This window comes from Diceros bicornis, chromosome X (genome assembly GCF_020826845.1).
Source record: "Diceros bicornis minor isolate mBicDic1 chromosome X, mDicBic1.mat.cur, whole genome shotgun sequence".
Lineage (NCBI taxonomy): Eukaryota > Metazoa > Chordata > Mammalia > Perissodactyla > Rhinocerotidae > Diceros > Diceros bicornis.
The window spans coordinates 46,552,630-46,573,838 of record NC_080781.1 but is presented as its reverse complement, the minus strand read 5'-3'; the positions used below and the strand labels follow the sequence as shown (position 1 = coordinate 46,573,838).

General features: G+C 47.8%; 3 protein-coding genes across 11 annotated transcripts in view; 1 reads left to right on the top strand and 2 right to left on the bottom strand.

The window, feature by feature from the left end:
* The window catches only part of LOC131401018 (structural maintenance of chromosomes protein 1A), a 37,888-nt gene extending 32,069 nt beyond the window's left edge, over positions 1-5,819 (bottom strand). The window contains exons 1-3 of one of the 2 annotated variants that reach the window (XM_058535938.1): positions 5,647-5,819; positions 970-1,158; positions 747-859 (exon numbers count right to left, since the gene is read on the bottom strand). In XM_058535938.1, coding sequence (XP_058391921.1) covers positions 747-859; positions 970-1,158; positions 5,647-5,755 — 411 coding nt within the window. In that variant the 5' untranslated portion in view covers positions 5,756-5,819. The remainder of the gene's footprint in view (positions 1-746; positions 860-969; positions 1,159-5,646) is intronic. The other variant, XM_058535939.1, reaches the window with a different exon arrangement.
* A 629-nt stretch (positions 5,820-6,448) lies between these two features.
* RIBC1 (RIB43A domain with coiled-coils 1) lies at positions 6,449-18,397 on the top strand. 5 transcript variants are annotated; one of them, XM_058535946.1, is made up of 6 exons: positions 11,564-11,680; positions 12,900-12,981; positions 13,177-13,521; positions 17,092-17,210; positions 17,648-18,042; positions 18,158-18,397. In XM_058535946.1, the coding sequence occupies exons 1-6, from the start codon at positions 11,564-11,566 to the stop codon at positions 18,237-18,239; spliced, it is 1,140 nt and encodes a 379-aa protein (XP_058391929.1). In that variant the 3' UTR covers positions 18,240-18,397. The 5 variants fall into 5 exon arrangements, 4 of the variants coding, with proteins under 4 accessions (XP_058391928.1, XP_058391927.1, XP_058391930.1 ...); XR_009217495.1 differs by lacking the exons at positions 17,092-17,210; positions 17,648-18,042 and adding an exon at positions 6,449-6,609 and having other exon boundaries at positions 13,177-13,877; positions 18,158-18,213; XM_058535945.1 differs by lacking the exons at positions 17,092-17,210; positions 17,648-18,042 and adding an exon at positions 6,449-6,609 and having other exon boundaries at positions 18,158-18,230.
* Positions 18,398-18,402: 5 nt separating this feature from the next.
* Positions 18,403-20,912, bottom strand: HSD17B10 (hydroxysteroid 17-beta dehydrogenase 10). Of its 4 annotated transcripts, none has more exons than XM_058535943.1 (6): positions 20,836-20,912; positions 20,317-20,481; positions 19,485-19,673; positions 19,264-19,392; positions 19,074-19,182; positions 18,403-18,556 (listed from the first exon to the last, which is right to left on the bottom strand). In XM_058535943.1, exons 1-6 carry the CDS (start codon positions 20,860-20,862, stop codon positions 18,498-18,500), a joined length of 678 nt encoding a protein of 225 aa, XP_058391926.1. In that variant the 5' UTR covers positions 20,863-20,912; the 3' UTR covers positions 18,403-18,497. The 4 variants fall into 4 exon arrangements, with proteins under 4 accessions (XP_058391926.1, XP_058391923.1, XP_058391925.1 ...); XM_058535940.1 differs by having other exon boundaries at positions 18,554-18,874; positions 20,836-20,911; XM_058535942.1 differs by having other exon boundaries at positions 18,554-18,874; positions 19,509-19,673; positions 20,836-20,910.
* Between the last annotated feature and the right edge of the window lie 297 nt (positions 20,913-21,209).

Below are 21,209 nucleotides of genomic sequence, written 5' to 3'. Positions count from 1 at the left end.
CTTAGAGGTAGGAGACTGGTAGGGGTGTCTATCTGGGAAGGCTTCTCAAAGGTGACATCTAAGCTGAGTTTGGAAGATGAGGAAGAACTAACCAAGAAAGTAAGAGAGAAGAGGCTATTCCACATAGAGGAAAATTAATATGCAAAGGCCTGCAGGTGAAAGAAAGTAAGTGAATTTGGGGACCTGTAAATGGTTTAATTAGGCTGGAGTTGCAGGGCTGCAGGGGAAGAGAATCGGCAGAGGATAGTGAGGTGGGCAAGAACCAAAGGATGGTGTTTCCTAAATGACAGGAGTTTGGATTTCATGCTAAGGCAACAGTTCTCAAACTGTAGCATACATCCTAACAACCTGGAGAGATTGGTACAACACAAATTGCTGGGCCCCACCCCATAGTCTCTGAGCCTGTAGGTCTGGGATGGGCCCTGAGAATGTGCATTTTTAACATGGCCCCAGGTGATGCTGGTCCAAAGAATACAATTTGAGAACCACCATCATAAGGCAATCAGAAATCACTGAAATGTTTTAAGGAGAGAAGGGAAAGAAACAAACTTCTGTCTTCATAAGATGAACCTGGCCTAGGGGATGAACTGGAAGGGGCCAGATTAGAGTCAGAAAGCCCAGTGAGGAAGCTGCCACATTACTTCAGGGGAAAGATGATAAAGCTGGATGGAGATGGAACAGGCCCAGTGGGGGTGAGACAAGGGATGGCAAAAAGCAGATAGCCAATAACTGTTAAAAACGCCCACCTGGAAGACGAGGAAGTTACGAGCTTTGATGAGAATGCCCAACTTCTCCAATTCCTCACTGTACTCGTGTAGCTGGACCACTTTGTTGTTGATCTTATACTCTGAAGAACCCCCTATAAGATAATGAAAGAGTTGGCCGAGGGTCAGGCCTCCTTCCTACCCCACCCAACTAGTCTAGCCACCTCCCAGGACCAAAGAGAGCCTTCTGGCTAGCCTCACTCACCAACAATGACACGGGCAAAGGTGCGGTCCTCAGCACCCTCCTCAGAGTAGACCATGCTGACAAAGGCCCGGTTAGCAGCTGGCTTGCCCACAGGAGCTCCGTGAATCAGGTCTCTCAGGGTCTTTACCCGCAGGTTGCTGGTTTTCTCACCCAACACAAAGCTGATGGCATCCATGAGATTTGACTTACCTAAGGGAGGAAGGGACAAAGCAGAGGAGGGGAAGTGAGGAAGAAGGGCAGAGGAGAAGGAATAAAGGAAACATTGAGAGGAACAGGAATGTTCCCTAAGCACTCAGTGCTCAGACTAATAGGAGGAGAGAATACTGCCTTGCTCCCATAAAGACAGGACCCAACCAAAGCCCCAGGTCAAAGGCTTAGAAAGAGTCCCTTTGCACATATTACTTATAGCAGCCAAAAACTAGAACCCCATCTAAGGAAATGGTATATTCACAGAATGGATTGTTCTACAACCTTTAATAACATGGGAAAATGCCCACAATAGGAGAAACCAGCAAGATGCAAAACTCAATAGTTTCATCTTAACCAAGTTAAAAAAAAAAACAAAAATGGACTGGGGGGCGGAAACAGGGAGTTGTTGTTTAATGGGTATAGAGTTTCAGTTTTGCAAGATGAATAAGTTCAGGAGATTGGTTGCAAAACAATGTGAATATACTTAACACTACTGAACTATACACTGAAAAACGGTAAGGATGGTAAATTTCATGTTATGTGTATTGTACTATAATTTTTTTAAAAAGGCATATTCTTATTGTGATACAACATGAAGCACACAGCATCATCTATGAAGTGTCTTGCCAAAAATATTTAACCTGAATCTAAACAAGCCTTTACACCTACTTTCCAGTTTACAGGAAATAAAGCAGTCAGAGGAACACGGTAAAATGACACCATGAGGAAACCTTAAGAGAAACACAGAATGTGGGATGTTCTACAAGACAATTGGCCTGGTCTTTTCAAAAAGTCAATGTCTAAAAAGAAAAGTTGGGAGAACCATTCCAGAACACAAGAGATTACTGAGACATAAGCAAAGGCAATGCATGAACTCTGGTTTCCGGTTCCAAAAAAAACCCAAAAAGACATTTGGGGGAACAATTACGGAAGCTTGACTATAAACTGGATAACTGAGGAGAGGAGGAAATTAATTTTATTAGGTGTGATAATCGTATTTTGGTAATACAACAGATTAATACTTTTTAGGAGATGAATGCTAAATCCCTTAGGGGTGAAATGTCATTAAGTCTGCAATTTACTTTCAAATGATTAAGCAAAGCACACATGTATGTTTAAAATTTTTCATAAAAAAACAACTTGGAGAGAAGAAAGGCATAGGAAAAAATTCATGAAAATGTAAACAGTGTAACAGTGGTCGCTTCCAGGAAGGAAAGTAGGTAACAGGTCAGGGAAGGGAGGGAGTCTTCTTTTTATTGTACATCCCCTGGGATTTTTAAAAAATTTTATACCATGTACATGTATTAGCTACTGAAATAAATAAGATTAACATTAACAGTGGTTATCTTTCCAGTAGTGGAGTCAGTTTTTACTTCATTTTAGACTCAGAAAAAAACATTTAAAAAAAATTTAGACTGGGTTGGGGGTGGTGGGGAACAATTTAATCTTTATAAATTCTATCTTAAGATTCTCCCCAGGGGCTGGCCCCCTGGCATAGCGGTTAAGTGCGCACACTCCGCTACAGGTGGCCTGGGTTCGGATCCCAGGCGCGCACCGATGCACTGCTTGTCAGGCCATGCTGAGGCAGCGTCCCATATACAGCAACTAGAAGGATGTGCAACTATAACATACAACTATCTACTGGGGCTTTGGGGAAAAAAAGGAGGAGGATTGGCAATAGATGTTAGCCCAGGGCCAGTCTTCCTCAGCAAAAAGAGGAGGACTGGCATGGATGTTAGCTCGGGGCTGATCTTCGTCACAAAAAAAAAAAAAAGATTCTCCCCAAACATGTTATATGACCTTGAACTGAGAACCTGATTTCCAATACCGTTCTACCCAGCTATAAAAATGGCAGCCCAGGTCCTTCCATGGAGGCAGTATAAGACAGTGATTAAGAGCTTGGGTTCTAGTCCAATAGACCAGGTTCTAATCTTTTTTTTTTTTCAGGTTCTAATCTTAATTTCACTACTCAGCTGATCTTCCATTCCCTCACCTGGAAAATGTGAAAAACCATGACAAATAAATAAAACATCTAAAACAATGCTTGGCACATAGTTCTCTGTTGGAGTGGCAGGAGCAGAGTTTGAAGTATGGCAGGCATGGGTTCTGATCCTAGCTCTGAGAATCAGGTAGTGTGCAAGGGATCACAACTCTTTGTGCCTCAGTCTCCTCATTTATAAAATGAAGATAATGGTATCTCCCTCCTAGGGTCATTGTGAGAATTTAAATGTAAAGGGTCCCAATAAAGTACTTGACACACAGTAGGAACCCAATAAATGGCAGTCCTATCCTAACAACAGGTCTGGACTCAGCTCTGTCTCTCTCATCAACAGCAGGACTGGCACATCATGCAGACCAGGAGTCAGCCTTTTAGGCACCCATTTCTAACCTTTGGGCTTCTCCCATGCTCTCCAGGGACAGTAAGAACATCTCACAACCAAAGCCCTCCCTACTCACAATCATTCAATATTGTAAACATTTTTATAATATGTATTATGAGTTGAACACTGATAAAACGTTTTATGGAATGTCTTCTTTGGGGCACTCATAGACCAGAGATGAAGATACAAAAACATATACTGCGAATACAAGACAGAAGAAAATAAATGTGTACCAAGTGTCTACTGTGTGCCAAAGAGGAAGAGCAATTCACTCAGGGGAATCAAGGAATGCCTTGTGGCGGTGGGCACTGAAGAATGGGAGAAGGGGGGGCAGTCAGACCAAAGGCCTTTTCCGAACAGCTGCGTATACAAATCTACCCATGTTGAGGGGACTGAATGCCAAGAGGTGCATCCTGGCTCTTTCCACAGGGGCCATCACACCAAAATCCTAAGAAACTGAAGTGGTACCCCAAGCATTAGACCTCCAGGCCAGTGGTTGTCAAAGAAAGTGGGGAGGGGAATGATTTTGCCTCCCCGCCCCCAGAGGACATTTGGCAATGTATGGAGACATTTTTGGTTGTCACACCTGGGAGGTGGGGGTGCTACTGTCATTTAGTGGGTAGAAGCCAAGGATGCCGCTAAACATCCCACAACGCACAGGACCGACCCCACAGCAAAGAATTATCTTGCTGGAAATGTCAATAGTGCCACTGCTGAGAAACCCCGCTCTACCTAGAGAGCCAAACCCAGGCAAGACTCCAGGGAAGGTGGTCAGTTTGAGCTATTTCAGCAAGGAAATGATAACAAGTATTTCCTAGCTTACTTCCTCAAGCTAGGAAATGATTTAGCTAGAACATCTCTGGGGTGGAGGAACACAGTAGGATTCCAAATGGACTGCTTGTGAGAGTGGATGGGAGGAATCCATGGTGTATCATTTAGAGATGGGAAGTTAAGATACGAAATAGAGGTCTTACCTTACCACCCTTTATTTTTTTTTTTAACTTTTTTCCCCCAGTTTTATTGAGATATAACTGACATAACATTGTATCAGTTTCAGGTGTACAACATAATGATTTCATATTTGTATATATTGCAAAACGATCAGCACAATAAGTTATCATCTATCACCTCACATATTTAAATTTTTTTTCTTGTGATGAGACCTTTTAAGATCTACTCTCTTAGCAACTTTGAAATATACAATAGTAACTACCGACCACTCTTTCTAAAGATGCCCACTTTAGAAAGTCACTCTATCACATCAACCTAATATCCCGCACAGCACTTATCACAGCCAAAAATTATCTTATTTTCTCTTTATTATCGTCTTTCCCCTCTGGAATGTAAGTTCCCTTAGAGCACGGCTTATTCTATTCTCCACTGTTTCCACAGTACCTTGAATAACTCCTTATAAAAAATAGTAAGCATTCGATAAATTTGACGAGTGAATGAGTTCTGACTTTTAACGGTTTCAGTGGTAGCAAAGGGGTGAGTTCGAGACATTCCCACCTCTGAGATGGGGGTGGAGGGTGGAGACGCTACCTCTGGGTCCTCAATTCAAAAGTGCCGCCTCCGGAGGAAAGTAGGAAAAAAAAACAAAAAACAAAAAAAAAGGAGGAAATGGAGCGTACCAATGCGAGGCGGGAGGGGGCGCCGGGCTGAGGCAGACGTGTACCGTTTGGGACCGGAGGCCACGGGAGGGCTACCAGCAGTCCCACATCTTCCGGAGGGTTAAAACAAGGCGGGGAAGCCGGATCCAGCTGGTCGGGCGGGGAAACAAGCGGCCGGCAGCAGGCAGCCGGCTCGGGACGCGCCACTTTTGGCGGGAGGGAGCAGTGGGCGAGGTAACGTACAGTTGGGCTCGTACCACTCAGGCCGGAGCGGGGCCGCGCAAAAAGCGGGAGCGGGCAACTAACGCCTGGGGAAGAGCTTCGAGTCAGAGCACCCCAGCGGGGAAGGCGGGTTTGGACCGAACCCCCTCAGGAGGACAAGGAACCTGTTAACGGTTCGCAACATTTCAGGTTGCACGGGTGGGCTGTACTACTCTGCTGCCAGATAGGGGGTCCAGGCCGGGACGTGCGCAGGGCCGCAGCCGGGTTTATCTCACCAGAGCCATTGGGTCCAATGATGGCGGTGAACCTCTGAAATGGTCCGATAATCTGTCGACCCTTGTACGACTTAAAGTTCTCGATCTCAATCAGTTTCAAGAAACCCATCACTGCGGCGGCGCCGGCGGCGGTACGAAAGGCCGCGCCGTACGCCCGGGATCTGGGGTAGCCCGCGCGGGAAACACCGCAGTGCAGGCCGGGCGGATGGCAGACCTCGCGAGACTAACTCCAGGCCGAACGGGATTTCAGGCTTCCGGCGCGGGAGGAAACCAGGGGCGGGGCCTTCGGGCTGGCGTGGAGGTTTTGTTGATCCGTTGCCAGGGCGCGAGCTTACGACAGGCGTTTGGGCTCCGCCCCCTTCCTTGTTGCATGGCAACGCAAACCGCTGCCACAGCCTACCAAGTCGTAGAGGAGGCGGTGACCGGAAGACTCAATAGCTTTTGGGATTCGAGGAAGCAGGCGGGACCGGAGCTCACGCTTACCAAGACAAGTCAGAAGTCACAGGAGGGTTATGCCCTCCAGGGCAAGAGGAAGGTGGGAGCTCGGCTGTGGCTTTAGCCTGGCAGGCCGGAAGGCTCAGACAAGAACAGGGTCGGGGATTGGAAGGACTCCGGGGAACGGAGGGCTGTACGGGAAGGAGGGGCCAGCGGGAGGATTCGGTATTAGGTGAGCTCAGACCTTGCTGAGGGTTGAGTAGCACTGGAGGTGGAGTGGGGTGGAGGTAGAGGTGGTATGGGTGTAAAGGAGGATGGGGTGTGAATGGAGATGAGGGTACTCTGGAGCAACAGGGATACAGGCTGGGAAAAGCTATGGCCAGAGGTTCTGCCCCTATCCCCTGCCTCCCTTCTGTTCCTCCAAGCAGAGTTCAGAGACTGCTGCTGTAGCCCCAAAATAGTCTTGGACCTGAGCCACTTGTTGACCCAACCTGGGAGCTTCAAAATTGGGACTCCTTGCTAAGAAAGGTACTTTTCGTGAATCCCTGGGAGTCAGGGTCCCTAAGCCAGTGCTCTCCACCTCTATGCTTCTTCCCCCTTCATCTATTTCTCTCTTTATGTCTCACCACCATCCTATTCCCTCCTCTCCATCCTCCTCTGCCCCATCCCTTACCTCCCCCCCTTCCTCTTCTCTCTCTGCTCCTTCACCTCCGTTAACTGACCTGTTGCCCTCCTTCCTCTTTCCTTCTCTGCCCCCCAACTCTACCCTCTCTGTCCCTTTCCCCTCTCTGTTCCCCATCTTTTCTGTCCCTCTCCTCCATCCCCTCATCCCCTATCACCTTATACCTGCTCATTACTAAGGACATGGCCTTAGCAGTCCAAGAAGCTTAAAATGTCTGCCGAATCTTCCCCTTCAGTGACCTTATATTGTGGTGACAGATGGAATGAGTAGGCTGGGGTTGGTGCTTAGATTTAGACATGGAAAGGGTCTGGTGGTTGCAATAGCCATTCCTGTAACTATTTTAAAGATGATATCTGGAGGCTGAGAAGAGTCTTAAAGTCTTAGAACAAATCCAAGAAAGTGAGAAAGCTTGGTTGATGGAATCTAGTAGAGGAGCCATAAATGAAGTTCAACTGGAAGAAACGGTCACAATCAGGCTGAGGAGATAAAATGACCAAAGAACAGCAATCTTATATAACTGACAGGAACTACTGTTCCATTTTAGAAAATGAGATGGAGCTTGGGGGAAAAAAATCAAATTGGATCCCTACCTCTCACACCCTATACGTAATGCAATTCCAAAAGGATTAAAAACTTAAATGAGAAAGGCAAAACATTAGAAATCTTAGAAAAATATATAGGAGAATATCTTTATGAGCTCAGGATTTCCTAAATAATAAAAACTTCTAAGCTTAAAGGAAAAGATCGGTAAATTTGACTACATTCAAATTCATCCAAATTACAACAAAAAAAAAGTGAAAAGATGGGCAAGTGCACACAGAAAGCTTCTCAAGTATTGAAATGTCCTATTTTCTGGATTCTGTGAAGGGTTCACAGGAGTTCATTTTGTTGTTGTGCTTCATAACTTAAATGTGTGTTAACCATATTCCTTTGTATATATCAATTGTTACCATAAAATTATTATCCAATAATAGTAAAGTGAAAAGACAAGCCACAAATTATAGATGTTTGCTACATTTAAACCAAGAAATGATTCATGTATAGAATACATAAGGAACTCCTAAAATTAAGAAAAGGACAAACAACCTGATTTTTTTAAAAATTAACAAAAGATATGAATGGGCACTTCACAGAATAGTAAACAAAAATGGCCAAAACACATGAAAAGATGTGCAACCTCATTAGCAATAAGGAAAATTCCAATTAAAATAGATAATTATAATTTTATACCCACAAATTGGCAAAAATGAAAAAGTCTGCAATACCAAGTGTTGGTGAGGATGTGGAGTGACTGGAATTTTTATACACTATAGCAAAAGTGTGAATTGGTACAATCTCCTTGGGAAACAACTTAGCGTTGTCTTGTAAAGTTAAATACGCTTATGCCCTATGATCCAGCCCTCCCACTCCTAGATACATGCTAGAGAAACTTCCCACCTGTATATATGTCTCTCTCTTTTTTTTTTTTGATGAGGAAGATTGGCCTGAGCTAACATCTATTGCCAATCTTCCTGTTTTTGCTTGAGGAAGATTGTCCCTGAGCTAACATCTGTGTCCATCTTCCTCTATTTTGTATGTGGGACACCGTCACAGCATGGCTTGTTGAGCGGTGTGTAGGTCCATGCCCGGGATCCCAACTGATGATCCCCAGGCCGCTGAAGTGGAACGTGCAAACTTAACCACTACACCACCGGGCCAGCCCCTATATAAGTCTCTTTTAATCTCCAAGTTCCTCCTCCCTCTTTTTCTCTTGCAATTAAAAGAAAATAAACTGGGTTGTTTGTGCTGCAGAGCCCTAATCTCTCTTGAACCCACTTCAATCAGGCTTTAATCCCCACAACTCCACCAAAACTGTTCTTGTCAAGGTCATCAGCAACCTGTATGTTACTAAATCAGTCAGTTCTCAGTCCTCATCTCACATAACCATCAGTTGCTCACTTTCTCCTCCCAAAAGCACTTTCTTCACTTAGCTTCTCAGACACCACACTCCTGGTTTTCCTCCCACCTCATCGGCCATTCCTCCTTAGCCTCCAGTGCTGGCTCCTCCTCTCCCTGTCTCCCCTGGGGCATTCTTATCCATCTGCACTCATTCCCTTAGAGATCTCTTACAGCATCATAGCTTTAAATTCCTTTGTATCAGTCAGGATAGGCTAAATTATGCTGAGGTTACAAACGACCCCAAAATCTCAGCAGCTTATAAAAACAAAGATTTCTCATTCATGCTTCTTTTCCATTGTGGGTTGGCTGCATCTCTGCTCTATGTCATCATTCCAGGACCAAGGCTGAAGGAGCAGCCCTTATCTGGGACATTGCCAGTCTCATAGCAGAGTGAAGAGAAAAAGTGGCTATCACGTAATGGCTCTTAGTTCTGCTTGGGAATAGCACGTATCAATTCTCACATTACAGAGGGCAAAGCAAGTCACGTGGCTAATCTTGAAGGCAATGAGATAAGGATGTATAATCCTTCTGTAGGGAAGAGCAGCAAATCTTTTGAACAATAATAAAATTTACCATACCATCTGTATGCTATCAGTGGATATCTAATAGACCTCTTAAACCCAACACTTCCAAAACTGATCTCCTGATCCTCCTTCCATCCCATATTATTCTCCCTACATAGACTATTCAGTTGATAGCAACTCCATCCCTCTGATTGCCGCAGCCCAAATCCCTGAAGTCATTCTTGATACGGATCTCAAACCTTACATCCAATCCATCAGGAAGTCCTGTCAGCTCTGCCTTCAAAATATATCCAGAATCTGACCACTTCTCAGCACTTCTTCTGCTACTAACCTGTTGTAAGTCACCATCATCTCTTGCCTGGATGACTGCAGTAGTCTCCTGTATGGTCTCGCTGCTTCTAGCCTTGCCTCCCCTCCCTCCAGTCTATTCTTAACACAGCAGCCAGAGTGTTAATCAAAGGCAGAACTCATCACTCCCACTGCTGAAAACCCTCCAATGGCTGCCTATTTCTCAGAGTAAAAGCTACAGCCTTTACAATGGTCTGCAAAGTCCTACATGCTCTGCCTGCCCCCCCGCCCATCTCATTTCCTACCTATCTCTCCTTCACTCACACACTTGCCTCCCTGCTGTTCCCTTGAACCTGTGCCTCATGTCCAACTTAAGGCCTTTGCACTTACTGTTCCCTCTGCCTGGAGGGCTCTCCTCCTAGATATCTGCATAAGTGACTCCCTCACCTTCTTCAAGTATTTGCTCAAATATTACCTCCTCAGTTATGCCTCCCCCGACTTCCATATTTAAAATTGCAACCCTCCCCCCATTTCCTTGGCACTTCCAATTCCCCTTATCCTGTTCTATATTTTTTCCCATAGCACTTATTATCTTCTTACAAATTATTTAATGTACTCTTTATTATCTGTCTGCTGCCACTAGAAAGTAACCTCCGCAAGGACTCAGATTTTTGTCACTTTTGCTCCTTGATGTCTCCCAAATGCTTAAAGGAGTGTCTGATAGTAGGCACTCCACAAATACTCGTTAAATGATAGAATGAACGTGAGTGAAAAAAGCAAGATGCAGAAGAATACGTACTGCATGATACTTTATAAAGTTCCAAAACAAGAAAATGTTTAAAAATATTGTTCAGGGAATTGTACACACACACAGTATTTTAATGCACATTAGTAAGGGAATGGTAACATTTTGGATAGTGGTTATCTCTTAGAGTAAGGATGAGAGAGAAGACACTTCAATAGTATTGATCATGTTCTATTTCTTAAGTTGGGGAGTTGGTTCCTGGGTCTCTATTTATCATGCTTCCTAACTTACATATGGGTTATATATATTCTCCTATGTATATCAACTATTTCACATTTACAAAATGGTTTTTTAAAAAAAGACCGGAACTAGCTATAGGAGGAGTTGAGGAATGGTGTTCCAAACAAAGGAACACCTTGTACAAAGGCCCTGAGGTGGGAACAGTTGTTGTGTTGGAGGACTTGATAGGAGGCCAGTGTGCCTAGAGCACTGTAAGCAAGGGAGACAGTGGCATGAGATGAATTGGAGAGATATGCAGGAACTGGATCTTGAAAGCCCAAATGGTAAGAAGTTTGGATCTGATTCTAAGTGCAGTGGGAACCCAATGGAGGATTTTAAGCAGGTGAGCAGCATGTTCAGATTTATGTTTGCAAAAGTGTTTTTGGCTGTGGCTTTGGCACATGCCAAAAGCGGGCTCCCCAAAATATGAAGGAACACAGGCAAATTTAAGCCCTTTAGCCTTTCATTTGACTAGAGAATAAGTAATAAAAATAACTAAAGGGGGAATGGTGGTGCTGTTCACTGAAATGGGGAAAACTGAATAGAGCATAATGTGACAGGGGGAGGGCTGTAAATGAGTTTGAGACTTGGAAAGGTGAGCAGGGGTCAGATTATGAAGACCCCTATAAATCTGGCAGAGGGGAGTGGACTTTATCTTGTAAATACTGGGGAATCATTTGCTTTAAAGCCGCTTTTAAAGGTTTTAAACTGAGGTGTGCCATGGTCAGATTTGCTTTCAGAAAGATCACTCTGGTAGCCAGTGCAGTGAAAGAAGTAGAGAAAGTAACACTGGAGCAAGGGAGGCCAGTGAGGCTCCTGGGAATACTGTCTGGCACCAGATTGTGAGGCCTGAATTAGAGTGGTGACAGCAGAGATGGAGGACACAAATATGAAATATATTAGGAAGTAAAATCAGTAGGAATCAATAACTGGTGACATACTGTGGGGAGAAAGGAAAGGGGATGGCCACGTAGTCAAGGATGATGGTCAGCACTGATTGGCCATTCCACCTCACCCTTACTCCAGATGTATAAGGTAGACCTGTCACCAGATCCCAAGGAGGTAGCAGCCATCGAGGCTAGAAGAAATCGAGAAAAGGAGCGACAGAGCCGAATCTTCAATGTGCGGACCCGAGTCATGGGGGTGAGTGGGCAGCAGGGACTATCTCGGGACCAGAGGCCACCTCACTCTTGCACCTAGAGAAGATCGTGGCAGTGCCTGTTATAGCCCTTCCCTGATCCAAGCAGGCCCTAGGGCTGGAGAGGAAGGAGGTGGGTTGATGGCACCCACCCCCAGGCGTGGGAAGGGCCTGGGGGTGCAGAGGAAGATACTAGGGGAAGAAGAGCCAGTGACAGCTGACTCTTCTCCAGTCAGCTATGGGCTGAGTGGCCTGGTTCTTGAGACTGGCAACATGGAGCCAAAAGAAGTCGTTTACTATTCACTAAACTGTATTCCCTCATACACTATTTTGAAATGTTTTAAATGAATTATAATCAAAATAAAGAGAAAATATTGATAGTTTAAGAAAAAATAGATTGCTGGGTGGATAGAGGGGGGATGCCCCAAACCTATGCTCAAGGGCCAGGTCTGCTATTTACTGGACGTGTGGCTTTGGATGAGTCACATGTCTTCCCTGTGCTCCAAGCTCCTCCTCTGTATAATGAGGCTAAATAAAGGGTTGAAGTGAGTATTAACAGATGGTGGTGGCTCTGAAAAACCAGAGCCTAGTGCCTGGCACAAGAAAGTAGTTGGCTGAGGGATGAGTGGTGTGATTGAGATCCAGTTGGCAAGCGTTCCCTCAGGGCCTGCTCTGTGCCAAGCACTGGGTTGGACAGTAGGGATACAAAGCTGACTAAGGCCCAGTCTCTGCCCTTAATGGGCTCACAGTCTGGTGGAGGAGATAATCAATAAAGGCAAACTTCAATATAATGTGGACAGTGGATCCTGGAGTCCATAGGAGTAGCACCTGCCTAAGGGGTCAGGAAGGTGAAGCCTGAGCTGGTCTTGAAGGATGAAAAGGAGTTTGGGTAAAAAGGGGACAAAAGAGTGTTCGAAGTAGAGGGAGTAGCTGGAGCAAAGGCGCTCAGTTTGAAAAAGCCTAAGATGTGCAGGGAACTGTTGGCACAGAGCTCCTGAGGGTGGGACAGGGGAAGAGGGTATGAGATGAGGCTGGAGAAAGAGGCAGAGGCTAGACCATTGAGGGGCTTACAAATCATGCTCAGTTGGTGGAACGTTATCCAGTAGGTATTGGGGATCTACAGGAGGATTCTGAAGCAGGTAAATTGTGAGCAGTTTTGTGTTAGAGCATTCAAGGCCCGCTGCTAGGCCCCTACCCTGATTTAGCTCATTTTTTGGGGATCAGGTGGATGTTGAAGCCCTGAACAGCCAGGTGGAAGAACGAAAGCTTCGGGAGGCAACAGAGCAGAGCAAGGAGGCAGCTTATGGTAAAAACCCAAGGCCAGGAGCCAGCCAAGGGGGAAAAGCAAGGGCGTGAGTGGGCTGAGGTAGGGCCTCGGAGTGGGGCCTGAGTCCTGGGGTGTGGTGGAACAAAACAGATGGGCCTTGGGAGCAGAGGCCATGCTGAGTGGGCTCTGTCCTTCCCGTGGTACCTTCTCCATGTCCCTGCCCGCCACCCCCAGGTACCAACCAGGTGCAGTATGATCTGGTAGCCCAGATGCTAGAGAAGGAACAGGCAGAACGAACACGTCGGCTGGCCAAAAAAGTCCAGGAGTTTCGGGAACAGAAGCAGCAGCTCAAGAACAGGCGTGAATTTGACCTTTGGGATCCAGAACAACTCCAGAATGAATTTCCAGCCCATCTTGGTGACAGTGATCCCCACTGTGGCCCAGCTAGCCTGCAGTGGTTCTCTGGAGAGGACCTGTACAGGGCCACGTGCCTGAGAATGCAGCAGGAACAGTTCAGGTACAGCCTGGAGAGGCAGCTGCAGGAGCAACAGCAAGCCAAGGCTGATGAGAAGTGTGCAGGTAACCAGCCGGGCACTCCAGGTTGAGACCTAAGGCCTGGTGGGGAGTTGTCCTGAGCCAGGTACAGCACCCAGGAGACCAGAACTGTGTGGGGAGGTCCAATTACCCGAAGGGCTGGTGCTGAAAAGTTAGACTGAGCAGGCCCCAACCTCCCTGATTTCCTTCAGTAACTGACAGTATAGCCATTACCTGGAGGCAGCACAATGAAGACAGACCTAACGGCTCTGCCACTTACTAGCTAGTTTGGGCAAATGAATTTTCCTCTCTGTGCTTCAGTCTGGGCTGCAGGGAGAGATCTGGGAGCCATGGAGGGATGTGCAAATTAACAGAATGCTATGCCTGGAGCCTGGGGAAAGGTGAGCAAATGGTGCACTCTGTAAGGGCAAAGGCCAGAGCTGTCTTATTAACCACTACAACCCCGGTGACTTGTAGAGTGCCTGGCACATGGAAGATGCTCAGTAAATGTATCCTGAGTGAATGAATGAGTAGAGGAAAAGGAGTCCATAATAAAGACTGAGAAGGGATCAGGGAGGTAGGAAAAAGATGCATAAAATAATAAGAAGAATAGCAGCTAACCTTTATTAAGCACTTACTGTGTACCAGACACTGTGCTAAGCTTTCTGCCGTGTATTAACTCATTTAATCTGACAACCTATGAGGCAAGTACCAGTATTATCCCTGTTTTCAGTGGAGGAAACTGAACAACAGAGATGTTAAATAACTTGCCCAAAGTCATATAGCTAGTGGGTAATGGAGATGGGAAGTGAACTCAGGCGGGCTGGTTCCAGAGCCCGTGCTCTTGACCACTATGCCATACTTGCCTTCTCTCAGTCACCATGAGAAAGTGGGGACTCAGAAGCCAGGGGAGGAGTTTCAGAGAGGGAGTCATCAATAATGTCAAATGCCCTGGAGAAGTTCATATAGGAAGAGAAACCTGTGTGTTGAATTTGGAAATTAGGAGTATTTGGTGATTTTTGTCAGAGCAGTTACAGTGGCATCGTGGGGCTAGCTGCCCAATGGCAGCAGGCAGGTGTACGAGAAGGCAGAGCAAGGCAACAGGGACAGCAGAGTGCTGAGGGAGAGTCTGTGTGTAATGGAGGAAGCATAAACTAATTCCTCAAGGGACTTGGATTCAAATCCCAACTGACTGCTTGCCAGCTGTGTAACCTTGGGCATTTTACTTCACCTCGGGACCTCTCAGTGTCCCCATCTGAAAAATGGGCTGATCTTTTCCTTTCTGGGTTGCTGTGAAGAGTGAAATGAAACAACACACCCCTATCCTCCCTTCTCCTCTGCCGCCCAGTCTGAAGTCCGTGTCCCTGTGCCTCTTCAAAGCCAAGCCTTTAGCCTATGCTCTGGACTCCGTTCTCCCTGCCCACCCCCAGGCTGTGCTGCCTTAGGTATCCCACTCTGTGTTCTCAATATTTCCCCTTCCGCTGGCCCCTTCTGTGCAGGCTGCAAACATGGTTACATCTAACCCATTTTAAAAAAACAAAAGCCTCCCTCCACCCTGTGATTCCTCTAGATGCCGTTTTCCTTTATAGCCATACTTTTTGAACACTCTGCTTCCACTTGCTGTCTTTTCTTCCTAACTTGCCAGTCACACCTTGACTCCCTGAGATCTCATTTCTCCCCACACAACTTCACTGATGCTACTCTTACTAAAATCACCAATGCCCTTTGTGTTATCAGGTACAAGAGGCTCTGTTTAGTCTTTTCCCCTTGACTGGACCTTTCTTGCTACACTTGACTCTGATCACATCTTCCTTCTTGAACCTCTCTCTTCCTTGGCTTCTGTGACAGCACATTCTGCTCATAGCTCTCTGACCATTCCTTCTCTGTCTGCCTTTTGTGGGCTCCTCTTCCTTCTACTCCTTCCTCCTTGAGACTGTGTCCCTGGCACACTGCTCTCCCTACCCTGCATACTTACCTCAGGTGCCCTCAGCCCTCATTATGGTTTTAGCTACCATGTCACCACCTCTGTGCTAAGGACTCTCTACCTACAGAATCAGATATCCAGATGCCTGCTGACCACCTCCAACTCAGCTTCCTAAACAGAATTCATCGGTGCCCCTAACCTGCTCTTCATTCTGTAACTTCTACTTCTGGTGGTGGCCATACCATGTATCCAGTCATCCAAGCCAGGACCCTGGAAAGCATCCCTGCATCTTCTGTCTCCCTTACTCCCTCATCTAATGCATCAAGTACTGCTGGTATAACCTCCTATATATTTCCCCTCCATTCTTTCCAACACTGGCCTGGTTTGAGCCTTCCCAACTGGCCTACTACAATAGCCTCTAAGATGGCTTCCCTACCTCCATTGTCTCCCACCAGCCTAACTGTCCTCTATACTGGCTACCAGAAGGAGCCTTCTAAAATGCAAATCTACCCGTCTTACCCCCTTGCTTTAAATCCTTTCATGTTCCCCACCACCTTCAGGTCAAGTTTCTGGCCCTTAGTCTGGCCCCTGGAAAGCCCTCTAGCCACTCATTTTATGCTCCAGCAAGAGCAGACTATTTGTAGTTTAAGATACAGACCATGCTGTTTCTTGATTTCCTTCATTCATTTGACAAATATTTATTGAGCACCTAATTATGTGCCAGGTTCTGATCTAGGTGCTGGGGCATGGTAGTGAATAAAACAGACAAAAATCCCTGCCCTCACAAAGGTAAACTTCTATGAGGAAAGGGACAGGCAAGAGGCAAAATAATAACGTAAAATGTAGAGTATATTGATGGTGACAAATTCTAGGGAGAAAATAAATCAGGAAGGGAGATAAATGTTAGGGGCAGGCAGGTTGCAATTTTAGGTAGGAGAGACAGGGAAGGCCTCACTGAAGCCATAACATTTGAGCAAAGACCTGATTGAAGCAAGAGAGCGTGAGCCAAGAGTAACATCTATTGCAAATCCCTGAGGCAGGAGTGTCTGGCATGTTCTAGAAACAGCAAGGAGACCAGTATGGCTGGATTGAAACAAAGTGTCAATACCTTTGTTCATGCTGTGCCCACAGACTGGAATGCCCTTTGCTCTTTCTGCCTATATGCAACATGTATTGCAAGGGTCACCTTCTCCCAGAAGCCTTCCTCTCACCCACCACCCAAAGCTCTCATAATGCCCTGTACACATCTCTGTCACTGCCCTTACTACATTGTGGTATGATGATCTATCTTTGATCCGTCTCCCCCACTAGACAGGGAGCTCTCTTGAGGACAGGATCTAAGTCTGTGGTGTCCTCAGAGCCCAACACATAGCCCTTAGACTAAGCCTCAGAGAGACGAAATGATTTCCCCAAGGTCACACAGCTCAGAAGCAACAGAGCTGGCACTGGGACCCAGGTCCATTGGAGGCATCTTTCAGTTAGGCACTTCAGAAATCCTTGTTGTTGCCACTTTGGCTATCCCTAGCCCCCAAGAGTAGCTCCTTCTACATCCCTACAATTAGAACATTAACCAGCCCACCACCAAACATACATACACAAACATCCACAAAGCTTGTTGAACAAATGGCTGAATGAGTGAACCAGGAATGGAGCAGGCCAATACAGTGCCCTGGCCATATTTCTCTGTGTAGATATGCTCAGTGACCAGCTGCGCCTAGCCATGGACATGCGGGCCACCCAGCTGGCCAAGCTGGAGGAGTCCTGTCGTGTGGCCATGATGTCTGCCATGGCCAACGCCAACAAAGCCCAGGTAGGGCCTGAGCCATCCAGTGCACTGGGCTCTCCCCAACCCCCTGAACAAAGTCCTGGGGAACCTTGGCCACATCTTCCCCCTCACAATCTTGCTCAAATCAACACCAGCCCTCTCGTCTACCGGAGGACTTACCCCTTCACCTAAGGGCCCCCTTAGGGCAGAAGATGCCCTTCCCTACCTCCAGACTCAGGATGACTTAAGAACAGAACACTGCCCTCCCTTCCCCAGCCTCTCAGTCTAAAGGCTTCCAGAAGGCAGGGAAGTTCCCTGCACATTCCACCCCTTCCTCCACCTTAGGTCATTCACAGGCCATGCAATATCTGTTCCTTTTCTCCCTGAGATGGAGGAGAGTAGGGCCGTGTCTCCCCCTCCCCTGTGACTGAGAGTTCCCTGACGTTGGGCACCCAAATGCTTACATTCGGGGGCCCCACCAGGCAGCTGAGCTGGCTGAGCGGCAGTGCCGTGAGCATCAGCATGAACAGGAGGCCAACCTCATGGAGATCCAGAACCAGATTATGAGCGACTTGCTGACTGAGAACCCCCAGGTCGCCCAACACCCTATGGCTCCCCACCGGGTCCTGCCCTATTGTTGGAAGGGCATGACTCCAGAGCAGCGAGCTGCCATCAGAAAAGTCCAGGAGGCACAATGCTCTGAAAAGGAGGCACAGCGCCAGGCTGAACAAGCACTGGATGCCAAATGGGAAAGCCAGGCCATGCGCTCAGCCCAGGCAGCAATGGAGCTAGAAGAGCAGGAGAGGGAACTGTGTGCTGAATTTCGGAGAGGGCTGGGTTCCTTCAACCAGCAGCTGGCTAAGGAGCAAAATGCCCAGTGAGTTCTAGGGGGTGGCAGCAGGGATGAATGCCAAGGGAGAGTGGGGAGGGATGGCAAGGGCCAGGGAGAGAGGGAAAGCCCATCAGCTGAGGCCTCTGGACTTCTTTCACAGGCAGAATTATCTGAATTCAATAATCTACACCAATCAACCTACAGCCCAATATCATCTACAGTTCAACACCAGCAGCCGCTGAGCTCAGGATAGTCATCTCTCCCTCCTCCCCCTTCAAGCTCACAGAGGCCAGGAGTCAGAGAGGAATATGCTGCAGACCCCCTTCCCCAATCCATTCCCCAGAGGGAGAGAGCTGAGCCAATACCCCCACCTTCAACCCTAAGTAATAAAGTTATTCACTAAAATCAAGGCCATGTGTTGTAATAGGACACAAAATGTGTGAGGTACTGCCTTTCCCACCCTACCCCTGGGCTCTGAGCATCCAACCCTTTCAGAGTCTTCACCCATTCACCTTTCTTCCCCATGCCAGTTCCTTCAGCACACAGCACTGCCCACTCCCTGTGAGAAATAGAGACTTTATTAGGCACAGAGGGTGACTAATGGGCAGTTACAAAATGGCTACTGGGCTTTCTCCCAAGCTGGGAAGGAAGAGCAGAGGAGCATGTGTTTTCTCTGCCCTCTCCCTTTAAGGCTGCATGCGGATGGCCCCATCCAGCCGGATGACCTCTCCATTGATGAATGGGTTCTCAATGATGGCCTGTACCAGATGAGCATACTCAGCAGGGTCGCCCAGTCGGCTGGGGAAGGGCACCTGGCTGGCCAGGAAGTTGCGTACTTTCTCTGGGAGGCTGGTCAGCAGTGGGGTGCCAAATAGGCCTAGACAAGACAGCCAGAGTCAGAGGACCACCGTTGCTTTCACATTTACCTGGTCCCTCCTCACTTTAGCCCTATTTGTGGTGCTTCCCTATGCCCACAGATGGAAGGCTGCTGCTGCTTAGGTGGTGGATACTTTCCCCTCTCAATTGCCCATGAATCCCACCCAATCCCAGGTGTGGCAGGGAGGGGATATGTCTACCTGGAGCAATGGTCATCACCCGGATGCCCATGGGTGCCAGATCCCGAGCAATGGGCAGTGTCATGCCCACTATGCCCCCCTTGGAGGCAGAGTATGCAGCTTGTCCAACCTGGAAAAGGAGTGGAGATCATAGGTGGGAGGATCCCAACAAGTCACTGAGTAGGCACAAGCCTTGCTCCTGCCTACACACCTGGCCCTCGAAGGCAGCCACGCTGGCGGTGTTGATGATGACCCCACGTTGGCCTCCCTGATCTGGTTCATTCTGGCCCATCTCACCAGCCACCAGGCGGATCACATTGAAGGTGCCTATGAGATTCACCTGGAGGACCAGTAGAGACATAGTGTAAGACCTGACACAAAGGCAGCCTTTAGTCTTGGGGGCACCCACAGCCAGATACCTCTTACTCCTACCCTGGAGAACCTCCAAGGCCTTACACTGAGAACTCGCTGAAAGTCCTCCAAGGTATGGGCCTGGCTCTTCTTTAAGTTGTATGTCTTGATGGCCACTGCAATGCCTGCACAGTTGACTGCCACATCCACACGGCCAAACTTTTCTTTTGCTAGAGTCAGGGCTGCTTGCACGTCCTTCTCTGAGGTCACCTTCAAAGGGAGAAGTGGAGAAGGTATTCACCTCCCAGCACACACACAGTCACCACTAAACCTGGGGGAGGGGGGGTAGTCCAGTCTTTGAGTGACAACAGAATTGTGTAAGCAAGAGAGAAAATTCCAGAGTGGGACAAAGGTGAAAATGTCAGGTAATATAAAGCACTGTTTCAAAACATTTTTCAAATCTATACCCTCTTTTGATAAATTCACATACTCCTGGAGATTCTCAATCGCTGTGGATCAGGGCAGTTTTGAGAATTATTGATAGAAAGACAAACTAACTTTTTTGTACCCCTACCTGCTAAGATGATTTTATCAAGCTTTACTTTCTGTAGTTTGTTTCATGAGAAGTTTTTTGACTTTGTAAATATAAAATTACAGGGTACAATATGCATTTTCAAACTATACATACCCCCTCCAGGAGATTCTGATATGTCCCATCCCCACTGTTGTGAATCCCTGCTTTAGAGATTTCCATCACAGGTGCTCCCACAGTGCTTGACAGACGGTTCAAGCCAAAATGGGCAAGGATATGGGTCCACTGCCCCCACTCTTATGAGAAAGCACCCCACGGGTTCCCGGGCAGGTGTCCGTGACCTCATGCACACCCTGGGAGGGGTGAAGTGACTCCACTTACATCGGCTGGGGCGAAGGCACAGCTCTTCCCTAACTTCTTGGCCTGGGCCTCCCCATCCGAGTTGGGCAGGTCCAGAAGCACAGCAGTGGCCCCCTGCCCTATCAGTCGCTCCGCTGTGGCCAGGCCTAAGCCCGAGGCTCCTCCTGTTATGACGGCGACCAGACCCTGTGAAGACAGGCACAGTCAAGGGTTACACTCTGCAGACCACCCCCACCCTTTCATCTGCCCGTTCTCCAGGCTTCTGTGAGGAAGGCTCCTGGTCACCCCTGCAGAGTGACCCAGGTGTGCCTCCTCTCCTTACCGATGGGACCTCTGGGTGTCTCATTTTTAGCCCATCCAGTCACCCCACATACATGCGCCGCGGACAGTTGACCTTCACCTCCCGAGCCCAATCGCCGCAATACCAGGCCTAGACAAGCGTGACCCTTTCTCCCAGCACCGATCCTTCCCCCTGGTTCCACCGCCGCGCCGTCCCAGCCGGTACAGCGGAGCAAGCAGCAGGAGATAAGACCCAGCTACCTTCACGCTCCGACACACAGCAGCCATCTTGCGCTGGCCTCTCCACAAGGTGGGCCGTGTGGCGCTCGCTGATTGGCTGGGGCGGAGCCGCGGGGCGGGGCCGGCGAGGCGGGTGGTCCGCTGCGCAGGATGTTCTAGACCGTGTCTACTGCTCCTGTCCCCTGCCGAGAGGGCGAGGCCATGGCAAGGTGCCCGAAGAGCGTTGCTTGTCTCTTCACCTGGGGAAAGAACCCAATAGCAGCAGCATAATACCACCCCACTCTCTAGCTGGCCTTTGGGCAGGTGACCAGTTCCGCGGGGAGAGGGGAAAGGGGGACAGGAGATTGACTGTGTTCCTTACGCCTCAGAAAAAGCCTTCATTCAAACATATCTAT

What these genes read in the sequence shown, in the direction of transcription:
- RIBC1 (XM_058535946.1), top strand. Translation starts at nt 11,564, where the DNA reads ATGTATAAGGTAGACCTGTCACCAGATCCCAAGGAGGTAGCAGCCATC. An exon ending in GAGCAAGGAGGCAGCTTATG is followed by an intron (nt 12,982 to 13,176) that starts GTAAAAACCCAA and finishes CGCCACCCCCAG; the next exon opens with GTACCAACCAGGTGCAGTAT. An exon ending in CCAACGCCAACAAAGCCCAG is followed by an intron (nt 17,211 to 17,647) that starts GTAGGGCCTGAG and finishes GGGCCCCACCAG; the next exon opens with GCAGCTGAGCTGGCTGAGCG.
- HSD17B10 (XM_058535940.1), bottom strand. Translation starts at nt 20,862, where the DNA reads ATGGCTGCTGTGTGTCGGAGCGTGAAG. An exon ending in GGCCTTGGAGGTTCTCCAGG is followed by an intron (nt 19,393 to 19,484) that starts GTAGGAGTAAGA and finishes CTGGTCCTCCAG; the next exon opens with GTGAATCTCATAGGCACCTT. An exon ending in GGTGATGACCATTGCTCCAG is followed by an intron (nt 18,875 to 19,073) that starts GTAGACATATCC and finishes TGTCTTGTCTAG; the next exon opens with GCCTATTTGGCACCCCACTG.